Raw genomic sequence first — 24,885 nt, forward strand, 5'->3', positions numbered from 1 at the left:
TTCTTGTATGCACAAATAAATAAATCTTTAAAAATAAATAAATAAAACTTGGAAATAAGGCAAAAGGGAAGGTGGCAGGGTCTTTCAATATAGTATTGAAATATTGTTTACTAAGCTAAACCAAGGATTATTTAATTAGCTACACAAATATATCTGTGTTTGATTCAGTTATTTTCTATTAATTAAACACCCAGATTCTGTGGTATATGTTAACTAGTAAATATTGACTGGTAGAGAGCAGATTTAAGAATAACTGATATTGAACTTACCACTGACAGTGAACTTCCAAGAAGAATCTTTTATTGAGCACCAGCTAAGTGTCAGGAGCTATACATTACTCACTTAGGCATAAATAACAACCTTGACTGATAGGCAATATTATTATCTCCATTTTACAAGAAAGTTGAAGTTCAACAGGTAAAATGATTTGCCACATCATTTAGCTAATAAATGGTGGATCCAGGTGTCAAACCCTAAATGTTCTTCTCTCAAAACCTACGCTTTTTTTAACTACATTATTCTTCCCCCATAGTAAAAAAACTTTTTTCTAACCATCAAAAATTTATACCTGCCACTCTTGCAAACTGAAAATGATATCTAAATGTCACACACGCAAAATATGCTAGTCAGAAAGACAAAATTTCATGATGGGAAATGTAAGGATATGTTCTGTTTGCGTAGAGTAAAAGATGTATGAGTCATCTCTTGCAACCCACTAAGTGTTTAGTTGAAGATTGTTCTTTATCATCTAGCTAGATGGCAATTAGAAGTGTGTGAGACAAAGCATCCTTTAGGGAAAACTGGCTAAAGAATAAATCATTTAAAGTGCTTTACAGACATTACCTAATACATTTCCACACATCCCTGTGAGCTACATGGCCCTACACAAAAAGCGATCCTAATTTGTTTACAGACATTCAAAGGTAATACAGTGTAAAGTGGAAGGCAAAGACGCTGCTAACCACATTAGACTCACCTGAGGCCTAGGGCAGCTTTGGCCCTTTCAACTGAAACACCACTAAGTTAATTAACCTCTACTGTTTTCCTTAACCTGCTTAATGAAAATGTCAGTACCACTTGGAACAGGAGGTTGTGAAGCAGGCAGGTCATTTAGAATATTCTTCTCTCCTTCAAGTTGTCCCATTTCCATCTGATTCGTTCTTCATCTTTCACCTTCAAAACAATGGGAGATATTCATATTCACCTTCCCTACAGACAAGGCACTTTTAATAAAGCAGTGGACTGTGAATTTCCAGCTAATCTAAAACAACAGCAAGGAGAATTTGTCTTAGCCTTTGAGAAAGACTCTGGGCAAAAGAATTATTACACTATCATCCCCTTCCCCTTTCATTTTTAACTTGATGGGAAATATTGGTTTCACCTGAAACAAATAAGGTGCACAATTTGGTAATAAAGTGGGAGATGCATTTTCTATCCTAGTGATTTCAGAATTTCACATACGAAAATTTAGTATGTATTATGTTTTCTTAGTTTTCATTTTTTAACATACTTCAAGAAGGAACTGAGAAATGTGATCATCTCTTCTACGCTTGGCCCTCCCAGTCTTTCCCATGTCAGTAAGTGATCCCTAAAACTAGTAACTTCAGCCAGTAACAGAAGTCACCCTTGACCCTACTTCTCAGCTCCCATAGGCAATCTTCCCACAAGTTCTCTCGATTTTCTTAACTCTGTTTTTGATCTGTCTACTTTTATTTAATATCCTCTGCTTTCACATTTGTCTAAATGATAAAAGTGAATGAGGCTACTAGTGCAGGGAGGAAAGTATGAATATCTGGGAAACGCTACAATTAATAGCAGAAGAAAAGGAGATACAAGCAAAGATGAAAATGTGAGACAAACAGAATATACTCAGGCCTCCCTGGTGGCGCAAGGGGTTAAGCACAGCACTATGAAGCTATCCAGAGCCTCTGCAGTACGAGTTCAAGCGCCAGCCACAGAGCAACCCACATGGTGCAGCAGACCTCTCCTGTCTTGCCCGCTGTCCCCCAGTGTACTTCAGCCAGTCTGCCTGTTCTGCTCCCCACTCTATCTGTGGTGGATCCTCTCACTTCTCCGCACCTCTGGCCTACACCCCAGTTCTTGTATGCATGAATAAAAAAATCTTTTTTAAAAAACAAACAGAATATACTCAGAATAAGCACAAAATTTAGACAGAAAGGACCAGGGAGCTAAGGTTCAATCTCAATCACCTTTCAATATGAGGACAAGGACAATTGTGAATATAGGGTGAATTCAGAATGTTTTTGTATATTACAGACCATCATATTATATATGCAACTTTTACTTCATTAAACTTCCAAATGATTACTGAGAAAATACCTGTATAATTTTTTCAAGGTGAAGTGTTCCAGATTTAAAAGATATACATATGTGCATATAGGCATTACATATAATAAGCGTGTAATACTTTAGAATTTCTTATTTTTATCAGTGTATAAGTAGTTGAGTGACTACAGATCACATATTTGGATTTTTGTTTTGAGTACATTCAACTTGATCAAAAAATCCTAAGGTCAATGTTCAAATTCATTATGATAAAAACAAATTTCTCAATATTTATAGGAAATTGTTCACTTGTTTAGACAAGTCAAATTCGAGTTGGAAATTATTTTTCTGCTCCACAATCTTAAAAGTTTTAAGAACACACAAAAATCTTATTGTGTTTTTCACTAAATAAACTTTAATTTGAAATTAAGAAACATTTACTAAGTTCAAGCCATATTCATGTATTAAAAATATTTTTTTTAACTAGAGGAGGATACAACATAACTCTCATACAGATATGAAATGAACGTATGTCAAAGTTTTTATTGAACTCATCAATTAATGAGGGAACCACACATATATGTTAGGAATGGCAAAATAAATTTGCTTAACAAATATAAACCTTCAAAACTGCTCAATATCCCCAGGACAATAATCAGCTTAATCCCAATGAAATACAATTTGCATTTCTATGGACAAGCATCATTTGCATTACTAAAAGGGTAACCTACAACAGCATAAAATAATTCAAAGACAATAACAGTTAGAGACCTGACAGAATCAGGTCTGAACAATGCCCAGTTTTCCATTGAAGACAACAGTAATATTTTTTTCCATTTCTCTAAATCTTTCACAAGTTTTCCCTATAAATAACACAAAAAAGACTAACTCCCAGAGCCCCAATGCATAAAATCTGGAGGGAGGAGAATGAAGAAGAAGATGATAAACATAATAACTGAATAGATTATAAGTTACACTGGGGTATATCCCAAAAGACAGAACAATAATTGCCCAATACACACAATATGCCCATGTAAGGAAGATATCTGTTCTGATTGAATGGTGCCTGTGCTGAATGCACACTTACACATAGACAGAAACAAAAGTGTTATGAGAAATCAGAGAAGGGAACGAGTTATATTCCCATATGGAGCTGTGGGGCCTACTTCATGGAAGATGAAAAATGAAGCAGGTCCTGAAAGGAAAGGTTGTTTCCTTTGGTAATCATTTTACAGTGCATGAATATATCAAATCATCACATCCACTGTAAATATAAATAATTTTATCTGTCAATTACACATCCAGAAAGCTGGGGTGGGGAGTGTTAGGAGGAGTAGAATAAGAAAAGATTTAAATAAGTTGAATATGAGGTGCTAGGGAAAACATATTTCAAAGTAAGTGAATAGTTAGAGAAAGGTGACAGATATATAATATCCCTGGCTTTTGGTTTAGCATGCTTGGATGAAATGAAACCTAAAGAAAGTGTTGGGACACAGAGGAAATTTCCCACCCATCTGGGTCCTTCTGAGGTTGGAAAAATTAATGTTAGATAGATTAGAAGGAGAAAAAGCAAAACAGTAGTTAAATATGTATGAAGAACTTAGATGATGATAGATTGGAAAGTAAAATGGGGAGAACCAGAGGATTATATTCTGTACTAAGGGGCTTGGGATATGGAGAAAAGAGAAGAGGGTTTACACACAAAAAGGAGTGATGACTTCATCTTTAAGGGCAAAAAGATGTTTCTCTGGTGAAGACATGTTAATTGAAAGACCTACACCTGGATGATACAGCTAAGCTACAATTTTCAAGGTTATTAGCATAAGTAGTGATCATATCTTGGATAGGGAAAAGACATATAGAAGAGACAAGAGCTTCTGTTTAGCTTCCAGGACCTCAACTGGTCTAAGTTCTGCACACCAAGGTGACATGATTAAAAAAAAAAAAAAAAAAAAGGCCTACCCTAAATATTTTGGGAAAAGCCTATCTGGACTTTCTTGGAGAGACCTATCCCGCAAAAAAGAAGACTAAGGTCAGATCAGATCACATACAATCTTAAAGATATTAAGAGCTTAGAAATTAATTTTGCTCCAATAGGGAACAAATTTTTTATGCAGGCAATTGATGAGATCAAAAATAAGTTTTAGATAAATGATTCCAGCAGCTTTTGGGAAAAAAGCAAGTAATGAGAGGCAAGGAGGCTCATAGAAACCTGTTACAATGGTCAGGGTGGAGCTTAAAATTCTGGGGGAAAGGCAAGAGCTTTGAGGAAAGTGGAATAAAAGAGACACCATGATTTACCAGAGGGGTGATTCTAGGTTTTTGACTGCATTCATATCAGTTAAAAATATAAGCATGGACCCTCCAATTTATGCATTTTATTTAGTCATAAAATACGTACTCCTCCACTAACAAACTAATAGAACACATGTAATTGGAATTTGAAAAATTTGCACATGTTCACAAACTTTCTTTGCTCATAGAGATAAGTATAATTCATGTTTGGATGCTTCATTTAAATGTCTTGCTAATTTTGATGGTTTCATATTAGTAGTCACTCTCATCTCAAAACACCATATGCTCATACCAAGATTCATGCTTTACAATGAGTTGATGTAAATTCCTATTTCAAACAATCATGATAATTTCATTTTTGTCCAACTTCCTGCAGCTTTGTCTATATATGTGTTGTCATATGATAGATAACACATCTTATAAACCATGTCTCATTGCTGATGAAGAGATTATATTAGATGATTTTACTCTATGTATTCTTTACTAGAGCTTTTATAATTAGAAACATCTTCCCAATTCACAACCCCCATAAGGGTTGTTTTTTTTAAATGATTTATTTATGCACAGAAGAACTGGGGTACAGGCCAGAGGTGTGGGAGCATGAGAGGATTCACCAGAGACAGAGTGGGGAGCAGATTGACTGAAATACACTGCTGAGGGGAGCAGTGGGCAAGTCAGGGGAGGTCTGCTGTGTCATGTGGTTAGCTCCCTGGCAGGGGATCGAACTTGTGATACAGTGGCTGCGGATAGCTTCATAGGTTGAGTCTTAACCCCTTGCACCACCAGGGAGGCCCCCCATAATGATTTTTAAAGTCATTTTCCATTTTGTGAGTTTAAGTGAAAGTGGATAATGTAAACTGTGAATTCATTTGATCTGCTCATTAACAGAATATACTAAAATCAACAAATAAGTAAACCATCGTTGATCTCTACACAAGTGTATATTTCCTCTCTTCCTTTAGACTGCTCTTCAAATGTACCTGGCAACTGTACATATAAACCAACTCAGAGTATCAGGGATAGGTCTACTATTTGTGAAGCTTTATTTTACTATGGATCAGATTGTTGAAATTACTTTCTAGGCATAAGATGGAGCTACTGCCTAGTATGCCACACCAGCAAACCAAAACTTAGGTAACTTTTTTGTCCTTGTACTAGAAATAAGTACAATATGTTCAGTTAATCAATCCCTAAACACCAAGCCAACTCTGGGTTCAAAATTTCCTTGTTCCTTATTACTGCAACTAATATTGACTGTGTAGTATCAGATGTTTTCTTTTTCTTTTCTTCCTTGTTTTCTTTATCCTATAAGAGTTTCCTGCTGCCTGTCTCACTTGCTGTTCTCCAAAGGGAGATTGTCCATTTCGTGGTTTTTAGTTTTAAAGTTTTTTTGCATCACCTAAACTGTCTTCTTTCTTTGTTTATAACAGGAATTAACTATAAATAAAAGTTTTAGTATTTTGTGCTGACTAGCCAATGGCTCATCTTGTGAACTCTATCCCTACTAAAAACTCCAGAACGCAGGGAGAGAGAAGATGAGTCAAAGAATAGCAGATATGACCTAAAGGGGAGAGGTATCAATTAACTAAATGGTAACCACAGCAGGATGAACTGATTTGGAAGGAAAATAAAACTGGGTTTTGACACATCGAACCTGAGGTACCATGAGATACTCAGTGGAGCTGTCCTTGAGGTAGGTGAGAAATGTCTGAGCACATAAGAAGATTCTAAGGCCTATGCATAAATCCAGTGTTATAGTTGAAGCTAATGTGGGTGTACCAAAGAGGAAAATATGAAAACCAAGAGAACTCTGAAAAGTATTTTTACATAGTGGATGCGAAAAAGCAAGAGGAGTCTTCTTGGAATTGCATGGGAGAGACAGAGGAGGTAGAAGCACATAGGTCAAAAAGATTTGTCAAAAGCAAGTGTTTCACCAATTTTGCACAGTCAAAAAAATAAAGTTAAGAGAAAGACACTGGATTTAGTAATTTAGGATATGGTTGATATGTGGTTTCAATAAAGAAATAGGACTGGAAGTCGGTTTTCATGTGTTTAAATAACCAAATAAGTAGTCCAAAAAAGGGGGGGGGTGGATAAAAAGGGAGGGATAACCATATAGACAAAACCCTCAAGAAGTTTGAGGGTTCAAAAAGAGAGACTGTGGGCCTCCCTGGTGGCACAAGGGGTTAAGATACAACCTATGAAGCTATCCACAGCCACTGCAGCACCAGTTCAATCCCCTGCCAGGGAGTAACCCACATGGCACCTCAGACCTCTCCTGGCTTACCCACTGCTCCCCCTCAGCAGTGTGTTTTACTCAGTCTGCCTGTTCTGCTCCCCACTCTGTCTCTGGTGAATCCTCTCACCCCCCCACCTCTGCCCTGTACCCCAGTTCTTATATGAATAAATAAATCTTTAAAAAAAAATCAAAAAACAAAGAGTGCGCTTGGTAATTAAGGAAGGTGTAGTAAATAAGATTTAGGCTCATATAGGGCAAACAGTGAAGAGGTAGAAATTGAAAGTAGAAATAAAGAAGGGAAAATTTATGAGATCAAATTTTCAAATGAAATGCTATTGATACAATCCAAGGCAGATATGACAGAGGAGAAATTTTTACAATCAGAAGGAAAGAAAGAAAAAATGGCAGTTATTGTTTTTTAAGTTGCTTTTTTAAGAAGCTTTAACTTCTGTTAGATTTTATTGCTGAGCATCAGTAAACATTCTAGACAGTTTAGGGGCAGGCAAATAAACACGAAACTACTAGTTTTTAGCATCATCAGACTTAAGAAAGTTCAGTCCCTGGTGGCCCAAGGGGTTGAATCTCAGCACTAGGAAGCTATCGGCAGCCACTGCAGCATGAGTTCAATCCCTCGGCAGGGAGCTACCCACATGGCACAGCAGACCTGTCTTGCCTACTGCTCCCCTCAGCAGTGTGTTTCAGTCAATCTGCCTGTTCTGCTCTCCACTCTGTCTCTGGCGAATGCTTTTACCACCCCACCCCCCCCACCCCCAACCCCACATACCTTTGGCCTGCACCCAGTTCTTGTATGCATAAATAATCTTTAAAAAAAAAAGTTCAGTCTGGTTAGAGGTATAACACAGAGGTACTAATGTTATAGGACAGGGAGAGGGGCAGCCCAAACCCCGCAAACCTGCCTATTCTAAATGGGTTCTGCCATCCGCCGCATCAACACAAAACACATGGGACTTTAATGGGAAGGAACTTTAATAAAACTAGGAAACAATACAGGTAAGGCAAAGAGTCTAGTTTCTAAATGAAGCACCCAAAGTTACCCGTCCCCTCGTGGGTAAAAGTCCATCCAAATGGGATTGGCCCAGAGCAAGGCCCCAAGGCCTGCCACAAGTCTAAAGCATCTTCCAGTGGGGACCCACAGAAAAGGGTCACAAACAACCGGACAAGCCCGGAAGGAAAAGAGCAAAATCAACATCAAGATAAAAGCTGCCATTGTCACCTCCCCACGGTCTCACCCACATCTGTGTCACCCAGTCCACGACCAAAAGACAAGCGTAGTTTCTTCACGTGTCTCTAGGCTCCATGCGCCTCCTCCAGGTCTCCTGGCTCCATCCTGCATCCTTCCTCAGTCTCTTCTTTAGCTTCTCCTCTTCCTGCTCAGCTCCACCCTCCCTTGGGTGGGGCAGGGAACCTCCCCCTTTCCTGGGGACCACCCTGTTACACTAAGATCTAAGTTCTGAGCAAGAACAGAGGAGGGTTTTTTGTTTTTTTGTTTTTTAGGATTGTAGCTTTTTCTAATTAAAATAACTTTTTAACAACATTCTTATTTATTTTTTCACAATATAGCATTTCTCCCCTCAGGCGAGGTCACCATAGCTTGCCACCACCATAGCACCTACAGTCCTCCACCATATATCATCACATTCTCCTCCCACCTGTTCTTTACTTCCTGGAAGAGGAAGAACTTAAGGGAAAAAAATTCAGGCCAAAAATCATGCCTTAACCAAGGCAACCAAAAGGGAAGAGAAAACTTACTTGAGAGTTATTTAGAAGGGAGAATAGGAATGAAACAAATAGAAACCTCAAAGTCAGCACTACTCTTTCTATCAATAGATACTTGTAAGAGAAGACACTGGGAGAAGTAAACACAGGGAAAGAGAGTCCATAGATGTCTTTTGCTCAAAAGAGAAACTTATCGGCAGGAGAAAAATAACCAGGAGAGAGGGAGAGATTAAAGAAGTCACAGGGAGGATAACTGGCATAAGATAACTGACAGAGTCATCAGCAGCTCCACGAAAGGGGAAGAGGAAGAGATTCAGAGCAGAGGAGAGAGATTGGCATTAAAACAAAGGGAGGAAAGAAAGGTCCTCAAGGTATTTACAATATTTCAGAAGGCCTTCTGGAAATTACAATTAAATAAAATGTCAAGTTTCTTTACTTTTGGCAGGCATTAAATCAACCCCTTGGGCTAACATTGGTTATTGCATGCTGATCAAAAATTCCAATTTGCTGCTGATGATATCATAAAATTTTCTAGGATGTGATTGGTGGGCCATATTCTGTTAGCAGAATTATTTATCTGGTTTTTACAATATCTGATTTAATTCTTCCAGCATGTGATCAACCTTGGATCAGAAGAGTGACAGCCGAAATTAAGCCACGATTTACAGAGAATGGTTCCTACTATTTCTACACTTATTTAACTTTATTGCTTATTAGCATCACACCCATGACAGTGATGTATGTGATTTCATTTAAGTGACAAAATCTAAAGATATGGGGCCCACAGAAGAAAACAATAAAAAAGAGCGATTGGATGAAAAGAATTGGGGTGACTACACAAGAGCTCTGTAGCACTTTCATATCTAACATTTTCTAATTTTAAGAGGGGCCTCTAAAGGCAAGTTCAGGAGTGGTTAAGCGGGAAAGTTGTAAAGAATCCTTGGGCCTCCCCTCCTCCCCCCAACTAACCATTGGCTCACTCTAAACAAGGCAAGTAGAACAGGAAGCAGTGTAAATAATCATTCCCATCTGGAAGGCAGCACAGGAAAGACAATAAATATTTTTTAAAAAGCGATAAAACACTTAACAAAGGCAAAGGAGTGCTGGCTCTATTGAGGACCACACAGTATTGACCAGCTTTAGGAGCAGGAATGGTTGTCATGAGCCCACTTTTTTACTTTTTAGCGCATCTACCTAGTCAATCCTTGTGTAAACACAAATGAAGAGTGAAATTCTTTTCTCACCAGCAACTACATTAAGCTGTGCTCATTCCATGGACCGTCTGTTCTGTACTTTGGTGTACCTTCGCCCACTAGAACTGAGCAAATTGAGCGCATTTTCCGCTTAGTTCATGAGCAGGTATCAAGGCTTTGGGCTAAGGCTGGTCTTACCCGTCGGTGGGTACCAGGGACACCAGCCGTGCAACACCTGGCTAACATCTGGGGGGTGGCACCCTGACTAGAGAGCCCGCGAATAGGTCTTGCTGATATTGCAGTGACCTTTGCAACCCGCTGGGCAGGTCTGGGGAGTATAAAGCTCAGGAAAGGGTGTGTTGGGGAACCTTTGTGTACTTTTCTTCCGGAACTGTAGTTCTCTGGCCCCAACCTGGGCAAGGTAGCGGCCAGTAAGGCAGGCGGGCGTCCCCGGGCTCGGGAGCGGGCCAGGTTGAACCCTCAGTCACCTCTCCGCACCTTCTCATGTCTCTGCAGCCGCCGCCGCCCGCCGCCGCCCCTGACCCGGTGACCCCGGAGGGCCGTCTGGGGCCCGTGACCCCGGAGCACCGGGCATCCGGACCCCCCTCGCAGGCGCAGCCGCTATTAAGGCAGGAGGCTAAAGGGGAGGAGGAGGAAGGGGAGGAGACAGGCGTCCGGGGCGCCTGGGGAACCGGCACGGCGGAGCAGCGGCGGCGGGGCTGGGGGGAGGCCTCCGAGGCGGCCGCGGCCGAGCAGGGGCAGGCGGAGGCCGCCGCGGCGGCGCCTGGGTCAGGCTCCCCGGCGGGCGGCGCGAGTGGCGGCCGCGGGGGCTGGCGGGTGCTCCTCGCCTGGCTGCGGCGGCGGCAGCCCCAGTGCTGCCCCTGTGCGGCGCCCCTTCCCCGCTCCGCCGCGCACTGTTGTCATGGAGGAACCAAGATGGCGGCTCTGGCCTACAACCTGGGCAAGCGGGAGATCAACCACTACTTCAGCGTGAGGAGCGCCAAGGCGCTGGCGCTGGTGGCCGTGCTGCTGCTCGCCGTGTGCCACCTCGCCTCCCGCCGCTACCGAGGTGAGCGGGCCCTCCCCCTGCCCCGGCCGGCCGGGGGAGGAGGCGACGCGGCGGCTGGAGGCCGCCCCCCTCGCCCGACACACGCCCACGCTCACGCGGCCGCCAGCCAGCCCGCGCCGGCCCGCGGCGGAGGCGGTGCCCCCACGTGCCCCCAGGTGCCCGGGCCGCGAGCCAGGCGCCCCCGGCCGACCGGGCGGACCCTACGGCGGGCCGCCCCCGGGCGAGGTCGGTGGTCCTGGGCCCGGGGGCAGCCCTGGCGGCGGGCCCGAGAGCCCACCCGGGGCCTGGGCTCAGGGCTGCCCGGGTTCGGGCTCCTGCGCGCGCTGGGCCGGGGGACACCCGCCAGGCCCGGGTCGCGTGCAGGAGGTCGGACGGGCGGCACTTGGGGGCCCGCCCGAGGATCGTGACGGCAAGGGCTGACCTCCAAGGGGACTCAGCCGAGGATGGATGGGCTCGCGGGTGTTCAGCCCGCGGGGTCCGGCTGTTTAGCCTTTGTTTAATCGGGCCTCAGCCTCCTAACAGAGGGGCAGAGCTGCTGTTGGACAGCGGCAAGGGCCGCCCCGTTTTCCTACCCCGCTGGGGCGACAGCTGGCAAGAGATGCCCTGGGCTAAATGGAGGAGGTGTCACCCGGCCTTTGTGATTCCGACAAGTATAAAGGGTTCTGCTTGCACTTTTTACACTGCACGGGGTCTTGGGCAGAAAGCTGAAAAGAAGTTGTGGGTTGACAGCAGTCGAGGTGGGCAGTGAAAGCAAGTTGGCATCACTTTGAAGGGAGGCCTTCACTGTAGGTTTTGAAATTGGTGTAAAGGAGAAAAGGAACTACGATTTTATTTAAAAACGAATTTTGTTGACTGATTTAAAAAATTCTCTGTAAAAATGCTATTAGGAGAGACGCTGACACGCTGAGAGAAATGAGTAATGATAGGCTCTTTTATTTTTGACTATTCATATTATGGAAGTTCTTATCTGGACGGCTGTTGGTGACTATTGAGATTGATTCGTCAAGATGTAAAGGGTAATAGACAGGTGTGCATTTAACTTCACACACACTTTGGCAAAATAGTCACTAAATGGGGCACTGGAATTTGAGCTTGCTTTTCAGTCCATGAAGTCTTTCAAAGTGTAGGACATTTTTGATCAATGTTGCTGTTTTGTTTTCTCCAAAGCTCTAAGATTAAAAATCTTACATTCTAATACCATATTGGGTGGATAGCTCTTTATATAAATACACTAAATCGATTAAATACCCTTTGGCCTTTCTCCTCCAGTCCCCTGCAGATACCACCCATATGACCTAACAGGATTTTAGTTCATCTGCAGTGGCTGCAACTTGAACTTCAACACTTTCTTTTAACTCCAACACTTTCTTTATATACAAAATACAACTAGCACTATGGATGCATTAATTTGTGGTAACTTGGAGGACCAGTTTTTTTTTTTTAAAGATTTATTTATTTATGCATACATGAGCTGGGGTGTAGGCCAGAGGTGCAGGTGGTGAGAGGATTCACCAGAGACAGAGTGGGGAGCAGAACAAGGGTATCTACTGAAATACACTGCTGAGAGATAGGAGAGGTCTGCTGCACCATGTGGGTTAGCTCCCTGGCCTGATAGGACTCCTGCCTTAGTGGCTGGCATAGCTTGATAGTGCTGAGTCTTTAACTCCTGCACCACCAGGAAGGCCCTGGGGGAAAAATTTTTAATTGTTGCAAATCATTTTTTTCTGATTTGGTGTAACTAATCTAATTCAATTGTGTATAGGTGATGGTTGTGGGGATAAATTTCATAACTGTGATGCTAAAATTATAAAGGTAAACATCTTTCCCCTCCCCTTTTTATTGTGCTTTTATCTTTAAAGAGGCTTGGGTACTAAGTATTATGTTTAGGTTATATATTTCATTCTTTCAAGATATGGCCTTATCAGGGAAAATAGAATGTTAGCTGGAATTTTGTGAGTCAGTGTAGCAATAGGGGGTTATTTGTAAAGCCTCCTCCAGAAGCTAGTCATCAGCTTCTCTAGGTGCTTCAGTCCCCTGAGTGTGAAGCAGTATACCTGGTATGTGTACTTATCCAGACTGAATGTCAAGAACTTGAACCAGAACTATTTGGGGAAAATAGTGATCTTACTAAAAACTTTTGTAGCTGTCCTCATGCTTTGATAGTGTCCAACTGAGGAAGAGGCAGTATCCTTCACACAAAGATAACTGTGCACTCGATTCACAATATCAGATCTTTATAACAAGGAAAGAGCTTATATCAGATGTAGGGGTTTAGACTGTATATTAGAATCTCTGAGGTGTAGGTATGAGTGTATCTCAAGCAAGGTGGAGTAAATGAACTTTGAACATATTACTTAGGATCTGTAGTATTACAAACTACAGAAAGTAAAAGCAAGAATTACAAGGTAGCAAATAAAGTTTGGTAAATACTACATGCTAATATTGAGTGCTAGTTGCTGTTCTACTAAGAGTTTTTTAGTCTTTACAGCCTTTCTATGAGGTAGAAACAATGACCATATTTTAAGTGGGGCAACCACTTTTTAACATCTCTGTAATCAGGATGAGTTTTTAAAACTTTGATTGCTTGTCAAAGTTTAATTGATAACATTTTCCCATGCTGCTGCTGCATAAAATAATTATGTGTCATAACATAGTGGTCTTAGATTTAGTGAATTACAGTATTACTTACATTTTAAAGTGAGGCTTGGGAGGTTAAGTTGCCTAAGGATACACAATTTGTGAGTGAGCTAGAGTTTAGAGCTCAGTTTATCTGGCTCGCACTTTTCTCAGAGCTTCTTAGAGAATGGTGACTAGAGAAGATAGTGAGGGAAAGCATTTATAGAGTGGCTAGGAGCTGGGCCATGACCTAAGTGATTTCAGAAACACGGATTCAAGAATTAACTACCAGCCAAGAGTTTCCTTATCCTTTTTTCAGTAAAGTGGTAGTTTCCTAGTATTTGCATGTGTAAATCTTCAAAATTTGATCAACTTTTTTATTATTTGTTTGTTTTTTTTCCTCCTTTCTAAATTCCAGGCTTATGATCTAAGTATGCTTTGCCCCTCTACATCTCTCTCAATTATCTGACTTTTCCTGCCTACCTTTCTGTCCTTGAAATAAAGAACAGATTTTCCCTTCAAGGCCTAGTTCAAATGTCACCACCACAAAAGTAGAAATTAGAAATTCAGTTTTTCTACAATAACTGTATGTACTTATGTTGCCTTATAATTGTTCATCTCCCCCCACACAACTGTGAAATTCCAAGAGTATTGGGTATTTTATTTATTTTTAAATCATTGGAGCTTAACACACAGGAACTTCCTAAGTGATTATTTGATAGATTTTTTTCTTCTTACATTTCATTCTTTTGATTTTAATTGAATTTCATGTTCCTGTAGCATGTTCTGATCTCAACCTTACTAAGTATGGTTTCTTTTGGTTTGTTTTTACTATAATTTTCACATAGTATAGAATGACATGTAAAAATAATCGTTCTTTTAACCATATTTTTGTACATTTTATCAATCCCTAGCATTACTGAATTAAGAGTTCCATTAGCCTTTTGATTACAGATTAAAAACATCATTTCTGTGCAGTATCTATCAATATAACCTTAAGAGATGTTTCAACCTGGATAATTTAAACTTTTTAATTGATAAAATTCAACTTGCTTTAAATGCCTTAATTTTGTTGGAATCTAATTCCAATATTGGGTATGTTGAATGCAAATATTAAATATTGGATGTTTTAGGGAAATGAAAATTGAGTGAAGGCTCCAGGTATTAAAGCAAGAAAGAAGCAGCTCTAGGCCTTCAGCCTTTTCTTTTTTTGACTGCTTGGTTTATATAGACACCATTTATAACAAGGGACTCCTAGCTTATCTGAAAGAAAAATGTAAGTGCTGATTTTCCACACAGACTACAGTAGAACTTGCTGAATTTTAGGCAAACAAAATAGTCTACAGATCATATTACAGACTTTATGATGTGGTATTTTCCTGGTTGGTAGTAAGACACTTTGGTGAGATGCTTCTGTCTGAAGGTGAAGTGTGTTGGAGGTACTCTGTTCAAAGGAAATTAGAAGCTGTGGTTTACTTAACCACATCAGGAGTTTTCTTTAGTTGTTATATTTTGTTTCTGTTTTATTTTGTTTTTTTACTTGTTTGTCTTTTAGCTTATTTTGTTTGCTTGAAAAATCATGCATCAAAACCTGAGACTTTTAGATTGACAAGCCAGAATGCTTATGTTCAAAATAGTGGAATGAAGAAGACAGCTATTTATCTAGATGATGTTAGTATTAGTATTGGAAATAACTGAAGTATATAATTCTGTCCCTTCCATTTTTTTTTTTTTAATTGTATTCCTGGCTTGATTTTCCTAGCTTGATTTATCTGAGCACTTGGCAACTTTCATCTCGCAATGGTTACATTAAAATAGCAATCAAAATTATATTCAGCAATTGAAAATAATGGCTAGGTTTTTTTTTCCTTTTGTTTGGTGTTTTTCTGAATAAATTTTGAAAGGAATATATGTACCAGCAGATATTTCCATACATTTAGTTTACGTAAGAAAAACGTGTCACATTAAGTTATTAACATCTAGTTTGACATTTATTGATTTGACCCAAAAAATATTTCCTCCTGACAAAAAGAACTTATTTTAGATATGAAATTTTGTGAAGGTTTAGATCATGTTAATTTTTATCAGGTTATAAGAGTGTTTAACATTTTTATTGTTTTGCTAACATAAAAAAGTCAATCTTCTAGCCTTTTCACTTTAGTTGGCTATTCTTTTACTTTTCTAACTTCCCATATTAGACCCTTATTTATTAAAATAATTGATGTACTTTCTGCCCTCTGACTGGACCTTAAAAATGATTTGATACAGAGACTTAATTTTTATATGCAAGGATTATTTAAAAAAACTGCATCAGAAAATAAGAAGCATCATCCTCAACTAGCATTCATTAACATATTAAGAATTTCTTCCCTAGTTAGATCTAATCTTTAAAACACTGTGTTTATAGTGTCGTGGGTTAGATTTTTCTAATTAAAGGTTAAAGCTGTTGTTTTTCACTCTCTAAACTACTAAAAAATAATTGTGTGAATAGTAACACTGAGTAAGAGAAAAAAGAACTTTGCATTTTTAAGCTTTTTCTGGTTAAGAAAAGCCTGGCTATTTTAGGATGTTGATAAAGTACTTCCGTCTCCTCTCATCATATTGAAACCCATATAGATGATTAACAACATAACCCCACATGCATGGAAGTGGGTTTCTGTTTAGACTTCTATTTAAAAATAATTGAATAACAGAAACAACAACAACAAACAAAGGAGAAAGAGGAAATAAAAGGAGCTAAGTCCCCACAGAAGTAATACTAGTTATTTGCAACTTTTTATAAATTTTTTTAAGAAAATAAATGTGTTACTAACTTTTTACTTGATTTAATAGGGATCTTTAAAGAAATACTGTATAGAATTTTCATCCTAATTTTAAACTTTACTAGAATTTTAATAGGCTTTTACTGTATGACTTTTATAAAGGAATGCAGCAGGAGTGCTGTTTTTAGGAAAATAATTGTGTGTTCCTATAGTTCTTTCTTTACTTCTTGATTATTTATGTAGCTTAATTTTGTTTTATAGAACTAGAATTAGTTTTTAATAATTGGAAAGTATTAAAAACTGATTATAGTTTCCATACCATAGATCTTATTAAAAAAAATCTTTGAAGTGCAAAAGAACCTCTTCAAGCTGCATATATAATTGTAGTGTTTTTACTTTTTTTATGCCTGAGGTTTTGCATATTCAGCTAATGTGCGGTAAAATGGCCAGTGGAAGTAAGGTGGGCCACCTGTTTCAGGTAACACAGGGCTAAGGAGTTTCTCAGATGGGGAATTTTCTGTTTAAAATTATGACAGTCCTGACTGAACTGGGAGTTGGTTGCTCATCAAAAAGAAAAGGAAGAACTACCAAGAGAAGTCAAGCAGCTGAATATTAATATCTGAAATCTGCATCTATTACTGATACCGATCCTGTGTATCTTTGACCATCTTGTGGCTAACATATTCTTCTAAGATTGTAAAAGGATAAAATTTTATTAAGAGATGCTTGAAGACTTCTGATTGCAACTTTATGGAATAGGGATACATTACTTCCTTAGGGGTGAGTTACGAAAATTAGGAATAGGTTTATAAATATTTTACTATTTACTAGGTTTGCAGATACACACAGTATTGTAGTTGACTAGGAAGTCATTCCCAAAGTTGTCTTTTTGTGCCTTAAACTTTTTTTTTAAAGATTTATTTTATTATGCATACAGGAACTTGGGTACAGGCCAGAGGTGTGTGGGGGTGTGTGTGAGAGGATTCACCAGAGACAGAGTGGGCAACAGAACAGGCAGATTGAAATACACTGCAGAGGAGAGCAACGGGAGTCAGGAGAGGTCTGCTGTGCCATGTGGGTAGCTCCCTGGCCGGGGATCAAACTCGTGCTGCAGTGGCTATGGATAGCTTCATAGGTTGTGTCTTAACACCTGTGCCACCAGGGAGGCCCTGTGCCTTAAACTTTTCTTTCCCAACTGGAAATAGGAATGATAAACAGGAATAAAGCCTGGTTTGAGATTGAGATGATGTCCCTGGAAAGAAAACCTGATGCAGAAGGAACTGTTAAAGCAATGAACACAGTATTTAGGAGTAGGAGTCTTGTCTAGGCAAAAGTAGCTGTCATTAGTTGCTCTTACCCTCTTCAATATTAAGGTATTGATATTTACTGTGCTTCTCATAGATGAGTAATATGCACCTAGAAAGTATAATGAAACAGAAAACTTTGTACTCTGTCATCTCAAAGAATTTACATGGGATCAAATAACCAATATAAAAATTTAAGTATTATTTATGACACTGTTGTCTTTAACTATTCAGGCAGTGATTCTTGTGAATACCTTCTCTCAAGCGGCAGATTTCTTGGAGAGAAAGTTTGGCAACCTCACAGTTGTATGATGCATAAATACAAAATCAGGTAAAGCATCTTCATTTCATTGATTTCATTTTTCAGATGGGCCTTTATTTCTAGTGAAGAGGGATTAGTGAAACATGGGAGTACTGTGTGGTTCTTCTGTATGTGATATTAGAGAATGCTAACAATGGGTAGGGTTGGGATGAGTCCAAATGCAGATTTCTTAATAAAAACATTAGGCAAAGAGCTTTAGACAAGCTACATTGTCTCAGGTGAGAAAAAACAAGCAAGGCCAAAGGCAATGGCCCTTGGATAAAGGATGCTTGTTTAGGACTTGGACAACTACCTCAGGAAATTATTCTAAGGCAATAGATAAAGGTACTTTATATGGTTAGAGTACATCTGAACCACCTCATAAATGGGGCTGTGATTATTGAGAGTTGGTTGATCATACACAAACTAATAGGTTAAAGAAACCTGACCAATTGTTTCTAAGCAACGAAATTGTATGTTTAAGAATCTTGTGCTAAGGACTATGATGAATGGTGCATGAGTATGAATTGGTAGTGGGAATTTTATAGGGACTAAACTGAGAGGAGAAAGCAAATACTGTACAAAATGAACAATGCTATAAAATATATAAATAAATAAATTTAAAATATTAAAAAATCTACTTTTTTCACAATTATATGCTTTATAATGCTAATATACTGATTTTACTTAATTTAATTAACATTTCCTTGTTGATTTCAGTGAAGCCAAGAACTGCCTTGCAAATAAATATATTGCATTTATTGGAGATTCCAGAATTCGTCAATTGTTTTATTCTTTTGTAAAAATAATTAATCCCCAATTCAGAGAAGAAGGAACGAAGGTAAAATTTGATTATTCATTTCATTAGGTCTTGTTTTAGAAGTTTGACAAACTGAATAACTACAGGAGGAATATGCCACTTCACATTAACAAAAGGAGCTATAAAAGATTTACTTTAGTTTTAGGAAAAAGTGGAAAAAGTAATTTTCTTTCATGGGAAACAGGAAAAAGAAGTAGAGGGTAAGGGACTGGCAAATCTTTTATTAAGCTAACCATTTACTTTTTTATAAATAAATTCTTTCTATGCAAGAACTTTTTAAAATTCCTGAGAAAACAGAGAAGATATCTCTTGTACTCCTTTTAATATTTTGCCATATTTCTTTTCATTTTCTTTTTAAAAATTATTTTAAATGAATTTTTTTGTAATTTCTTAGTATATACAAGTTTATATCTTGCTTCTTTTCCCACCACTTAATTCACTATATTATTATATAATCAACATATCTTCATAATGGCAACATTATTATTGTATGGGTATAATATTTTTTTATATAATCTTTTTTCTTAACTTTTTGTAATTTTCTAATTTTTTGCAACTTTGAAAGGGACTTTGCCAGTTATATCCTTGGGTAAAAACTTTGCTTTTTAAATTATTTCCTTAGACTGGGATATCTTCAATATAAAATTAGGTTAAAAGAATCTAAAATCTTAAAACTTTGCTTATATTGCTAAACAGTTTTAATTTTGTATGCTGGCGCCTAATTTTTTCTGCAACCTTCCTGGTACTGGCCAATCATGCTATATAATTAAAACCAGGCAATAAATTTCTGCTCTTTTTATGCAAAATTCTCATTTTAAAAATATATATTTGTTGAAAACTAGGATGAGCATCTTTCTATATGTATGTTAATTAATATGTTAATTAAATTGCTGTGACTTATTCTGTTTATACATTTTGAAGTGATCCAGCACTAATCAACTACATATGTTATGGGGAATGACAAGAAGAGAAAAGTAAAGCACAAGAAAGTTATGAATTATAAAGGGAAATAGCTCTGGAATTTATGGTGAAATTCTGCATATATATATAAACCCTCCCTGTCATAAGGAATTCAGAAATTAGTGATGTTAGAGCTAAGTAGCTAGTCAGGTAGTGGTCACTAAATCCTTAGGCTCTATTATTTGCAAGAAGAGTCTAAGCTATTAGAGATTTTGTTCTCTAAGAAATTAGTATAGATTTTAAAGGTGAATAATGGAAAATAATAAAGTCAATTTTTTATTTTATTTGGTATGTGTAGATGTATTTGCCATTTGTATATATGCATACAAATTTACACAGAAGAGTTGGGACTATTTAATTACATGACATTGTCACAGCTTAAAGTAAAAAGTCTTTAGTAAACTTACAAAAACTAGAAAGCTGTCTGATTACAAAGAAATTGTTTCAGTAATTCTAGGCTTAGAATAGTAGAATTTTATGAAAATTGGAATAATAGATTTGGCAACAGTTAATTGAAAAAATAAAACTATCATGGTGTAGGCTACAGCTAAAACTAGGTACAGTACAGTACATTGTTTCTCAGTCCTACTAATGGTACCTAGATCTCCAGTTTTTATTTTCTGCAGGTGCCCAGTTATCTCACAATTATCATACAGGACACATTTTAATTTATATGCATTAGAAAAACAAATAAAGATAGTTTGTCATGGCCCTAAAGAGACAGCTATTGAGAAAACACTTAGTTCAAACTGCTATTGGAACATTTGTCAAAGTGTATTTTACTTAGTTTTCTTGTTCCTGAACACCTAGAGCACAGAGACTATGTATTATTATTTTATAAAGTACATTTTTTGTATCTGGCAAAGACTAGCATAGCATAAATGCTGATTTTTTTTTCCCTAGTTAGTATATGCTCAATTGGGTGCAATGGAAGTATTGAAGATAATTCTTTGATTTCTTTTTTGTATCAAGGTAATTTTTTTTTTTTTTAAAGAAGCTTTGGAGTGGGATTTTTCTCAAATTACATTTTTGTAGAACTCTAGTTCTATGAGAAGCACTGGTCAAATAAGTTTGGGCAGAATTAGATATCATATCCTCCTTTTATATGGTTTTAATTTAGGCTAGGTTATTAAAAACTTGAGAAGTCTTGCAGTAAAGAAACCTATTTGTGTTGCTTTCAGCCAGAGGGCAGGCTAGATACTCTGGGGGTCCCATCTACCTCAAGCTAACTAGATCCTAGGTTTAAAAAAATACTTGTTGATATATAGCTAGACTTTGAAGAAATAGTAGATGTTTCCCTTACCCCCCAAAGGAAAAAACTATGAGACCAAACCCGGGATGGGAACAATAACATGCCTATAGCTGCAAAGCCCTATGTGGAGTGTGTAGAAAACTATGCTTTGGCTAGCAAGTTTCTCAGTAGTAATAATATTGTGGATAGAGGACAATAAAGCAATACCTTTAAAGCTCTGAGAGAAGAGTAAATTTGAACATAGAATTGTATACTTAACATACAAGTTTCTCTGTTCTTGAACTATAGAACATTTTCAGATAAAGGTATGAGGGTAATTGCCACATAGATTAAGAGATTTTTCTAAGGATAGTTCAATAAGAAAATAATTCAGAAAAATTTGCTTAAAATTTAGAAGTAATGGTTAAATAAAACAGTAAACATTTATGCAAATCTAAACAAGCATCTGTACAAAATAATGATGTTCTTTTTGTGCTTGAGGTTACTAGCGTTAAAGAACTTGCAGTTAATAGCTTGTAAGTCAAAGGGGGATGATCATAAAATTTTCTAATGCCATCTTTACTTCAAGGTATTGTCTTACTTTAGAATTTAAAGATGCATAGTAAAATTTCAGGCAAATAGTACAAAAAATAACAATTAAGATGTGTAAATTCCAAATCAGCAAAAAATTAAATAAATAACTCATTTAATACTAAATGTATACCATTACATACACTAAACACACACACACGCGTAGATATACTTGTGACATATATATACCTGTATAGATATTTTATGAAAATACTACATGAAAAATGTGTATATATGAAACACTAATATTTATAAGAATAAGTACTTACATATATCTTATGAATATATATGTGAGAAAGCCACAATTGAAAAAGTGTGACCATAGAAAATTTCCAGATTTGGGTTTTTATTTATTTTTAAGATTTATTTTATTTATTTATGCATAGAAGAACTGGGGTATAGGCCAGAGGTGCAGGGGGTGAGAGGATTCACCAGAGACAGAGTGGGGAGCAAACCAGGCAGATCTACTGAAATTTGCTGCTAAGGGGAGCAGCGGGTAAGACAGGAGAGGTCTGCTGTGTTATATGTTATGAGCTCCCTGCCTGGGGCTCGAACTCAGGCTGTATTGGTTATAGTGTGATAACGCTGAGACTTAACCTCTACACCACCAGGAGAGCCCCGGATTTGTTTTAAACAGAACTCTCTGCTACTTAAAATGACATAAATAAAGGATATTCTAAAATGAAATCATTTTAATTAAAAATGAGAAAAATTTTACCAGACAAATCCTTACTAAAGAAAGATAACTCATTAAGATTAAAGATAAAAGTAGGTTTTAAGGCAAAAAAAAAAAAATCAGGGATATGGTTGCTTTTTAAATGGCAAAAGCTCAAATTGCTAAGAAGATTTTAAACTTGTAGGCATATAAGTTCACATCACTATATATAAAGCAAACATTAATATAATTATAGGGAGAATTCGACATTCTCCATCCTATTTGGAGAATTTCTCACTTCTCAATCAGCTAATCATAAGGCAAGCAAGTAAATGAGGAACTATTGTAGACTATTAACTTGTTAATTTTATAGAGTTACAGCTCATACTTAAATAATACATTAAAAAAAATCAAAGAATATATTTTTTTCAAAGCACATATGGAGCCTTTTTTTGACCACATGTTGGAACTTTAAACAAGACCCAACAAAACAGAGAATTAGTAACATTCTTTGTTAGGTAAATTTCTTTATACACTAACTACTTAACCTGATAAAAAGTCTAGAAATCTACAGTAGATATTTTTAATGATGCATTGTTAGACATGTTTCTATTAGACTCAGGAGGAAGATAAGGATGTCCAGTATTGTTGCTTCTATTCAACATTGTGTTAGAGGCCATTAGCCAAAGAAAGATAATTTAAAGATTAAGAATTGGAAAGAAACACAGAATTTCATATGATACAATTATCTACATAGAAAACCCCAAAGAATGTATAGAATTTTTACCAGACATAATAAAAATTTTAACACAATAGCTGATTATAAGATGCACATACTAAATTTAAAGATATAAGGAAATATAAATTAATTTTAAAAAGGCCATTCTTGTGTCCCTCCCTGATACAAATCCCACTTGGGGGTCATGGTATATAATCCTTTTAATGTATTGTTGCTAAGATGTTTTGAAGATTTTGCATCTGTGTTCATTAGGGAAATTGATCTCTGTTGTTTTTATTTTAATTGTCTTTGTTATTAGATTAATGTTAGTCTCCTATGGCATGGATTCTTGGTGCTTATTAATATTTACTGTGCATTATGCCTATGATAAACTCTTTTGTATAATGTTAAAAGTTACATTAAAATAATAAGAGGAAAGATAGTGAGTTGAGTTGGTTGAGCCAAACAAAAGGAGGAAAAAGAAAGCTCATGACACATTATTTCTCCGAGGAGGAATTTGTAAAGGTTGGGTTGGGGTAGAAGCAGGTGAACACCTGTGTGACTTTTTTGACTTTGTATTTTCCAGACTTATTTGACCAAGGACATTTTTTTCATATGATATACGTTAAAATTCCATTGAATAAGTGGTTCAGAGGGTTCTTTCGGTAAATGATGCTTGAGCAGGACCAACATTAAACTGTTGATTAAAGCAAACATTATTTTATGGATACATAAAAATGAATACTCTGGTTAAATTAATGAAAACATTTCCACATTGGTTTTAGGAACATCATTAGCTTATTTTTTTAGCTACCTCTATCCCTGCCCTACCCTAGATTTCTAGCTCTGAAAGAATTTTCGTTCTTTATATGGAGTGCTTGGTTGCAAGCAGCTGTCTCCCCCCCCCCCTTTTTTTTTCCCCTACAACAGGAGGATATCTCTACTGTCTTCAAGGTAAACATAATAATCCAGAGTCATATGTTTCCATGTCTCTTTCTTCAGACAGGACTATACTGATTTATTGATGAGAATTGGCTAGATGTTGTTGCAACAACAAGCATTAGAAGTTAATATTTCACTTAGCAAATGTCCTAGCTATGTTGGCAAGAAGGTTTGCTCCACATAGTCATTTAGGGATTCCTGCTGTTGGAGTTTTAACCATTATCCAGCGGTACCACTTGGAATGTTCAGCCTACTCAGACTCTGCAGACTCAGATTAAGCTGAACACTAGAGAGTTGCTCTGCGAAATTTACCTCCTAAGTAACCTACATCACATCTAGTCACATTACACTGGCCAGAGCTAGTCAGGTGCCCTTGTCTAAGTGAAAATGTAGGGAATGTGAAATTGTGAGAAAAGGTAGGGAAGCAATGTCTCTCCCCTTTGGGACTAATTTGAAATCTTGGCCAGCTTGGCAAAATGATCGATACGGCCAAGTTTACTTATCTGTAGTTCAAGTTTTATCTTTATGCTACATTTTAGATGTTGAAAATCACATATAAGCAATTTAATGTTGCTTGGTTTTTGATATACGATGCAGGTCTTTTCTCCTTCAGGTTGAATGTAGATATTTGAGATATGGTACATAAATAAATCAACATATGCAGCTAAAGAGGGAACTATTTGCAAAATTAATTCTGCACATTAGTATATCTTTGTTGTTTCTCTCCTTTTTTGTGGCAGCATGAAAACATTCCTTTTGAAGACAAGATTGCAGCAATTAAAGTGGTAAGTTTATGTAATAGCTAAATGTTTTAATGTTGGAACTTTCATATTCATTGGTTAATTTATTTGTAGATCAGCCAATACTTTGTGCATACTTAAATATATTTCCATTCTTGAGAGTAGATAAGAATAGTACAATAATTGAATAAATGTGTGTATTGTTTTATGTAATAAATAGAAATTCTGGTTTCTCAGATTATTATGCAGGAAGTAATAAATCTTGTACCTTAATTTGAAACAAGGATGTGTTCAGGATTAATGTCCATAAGAGAATGTATGTGAATTTTCTAAATCCAGTGATAGTGAATTCTGCTAGATACTGAGAATACAGTAGAGATCATGACAAAAGATAGTTCTTTACATACAACTAAACCGGGATAAGGA

The 24,885-nt window shown here is 37.4% G+C and overlaps 1 protein-coding gene across 1 annotated transcript in view; it reads left to right on the plus strand.

The window, feature by feature from the left end:
• Window positions 1–10,593: 10,593 nt before the first annotated feature.
• Window positions 10,594–24,885, plus strand: part of CASD1 (CAS1 domain containing 1) — a gene marked incomplete at both ends in the record, with an annotated part of 41,248 nt that continues 26,956 nt past the window's right edge. Inside the window, 4 exons of the mRNA XM_084229668.1 lie at window positions 10,594–10,819; window positions 17,736–17,832; window positions 18,523–18,643; window positions 24,460–24,504. Of these exons, the coding sequence (XP_084085794.1) occupies window positions 10,687–10,819; window positions 17,736–17,832; window positions 18,523–18,643; window positions 24,460–24,504 (396 nt within the window). The remainder of the gene's footprint in view (window positions 10,820–17,735; window positions 17,833–18,522; window positions 18,644–24,459; window positions 24,505–24,885) is intronic.

This window comes from Talpa europaea (genome assembly GCF_964194135.1).
Source record: "Talpa europaea genome assembly, chromosome: 3".
In the NCBI taxonomy this organism is placed as follows: domain Eukaryota; kingdom Metazoa; phylum Chordata; class Mammalia; order Eulipotyphla; family Talpidae; genus Talpa; species Talpa europaea.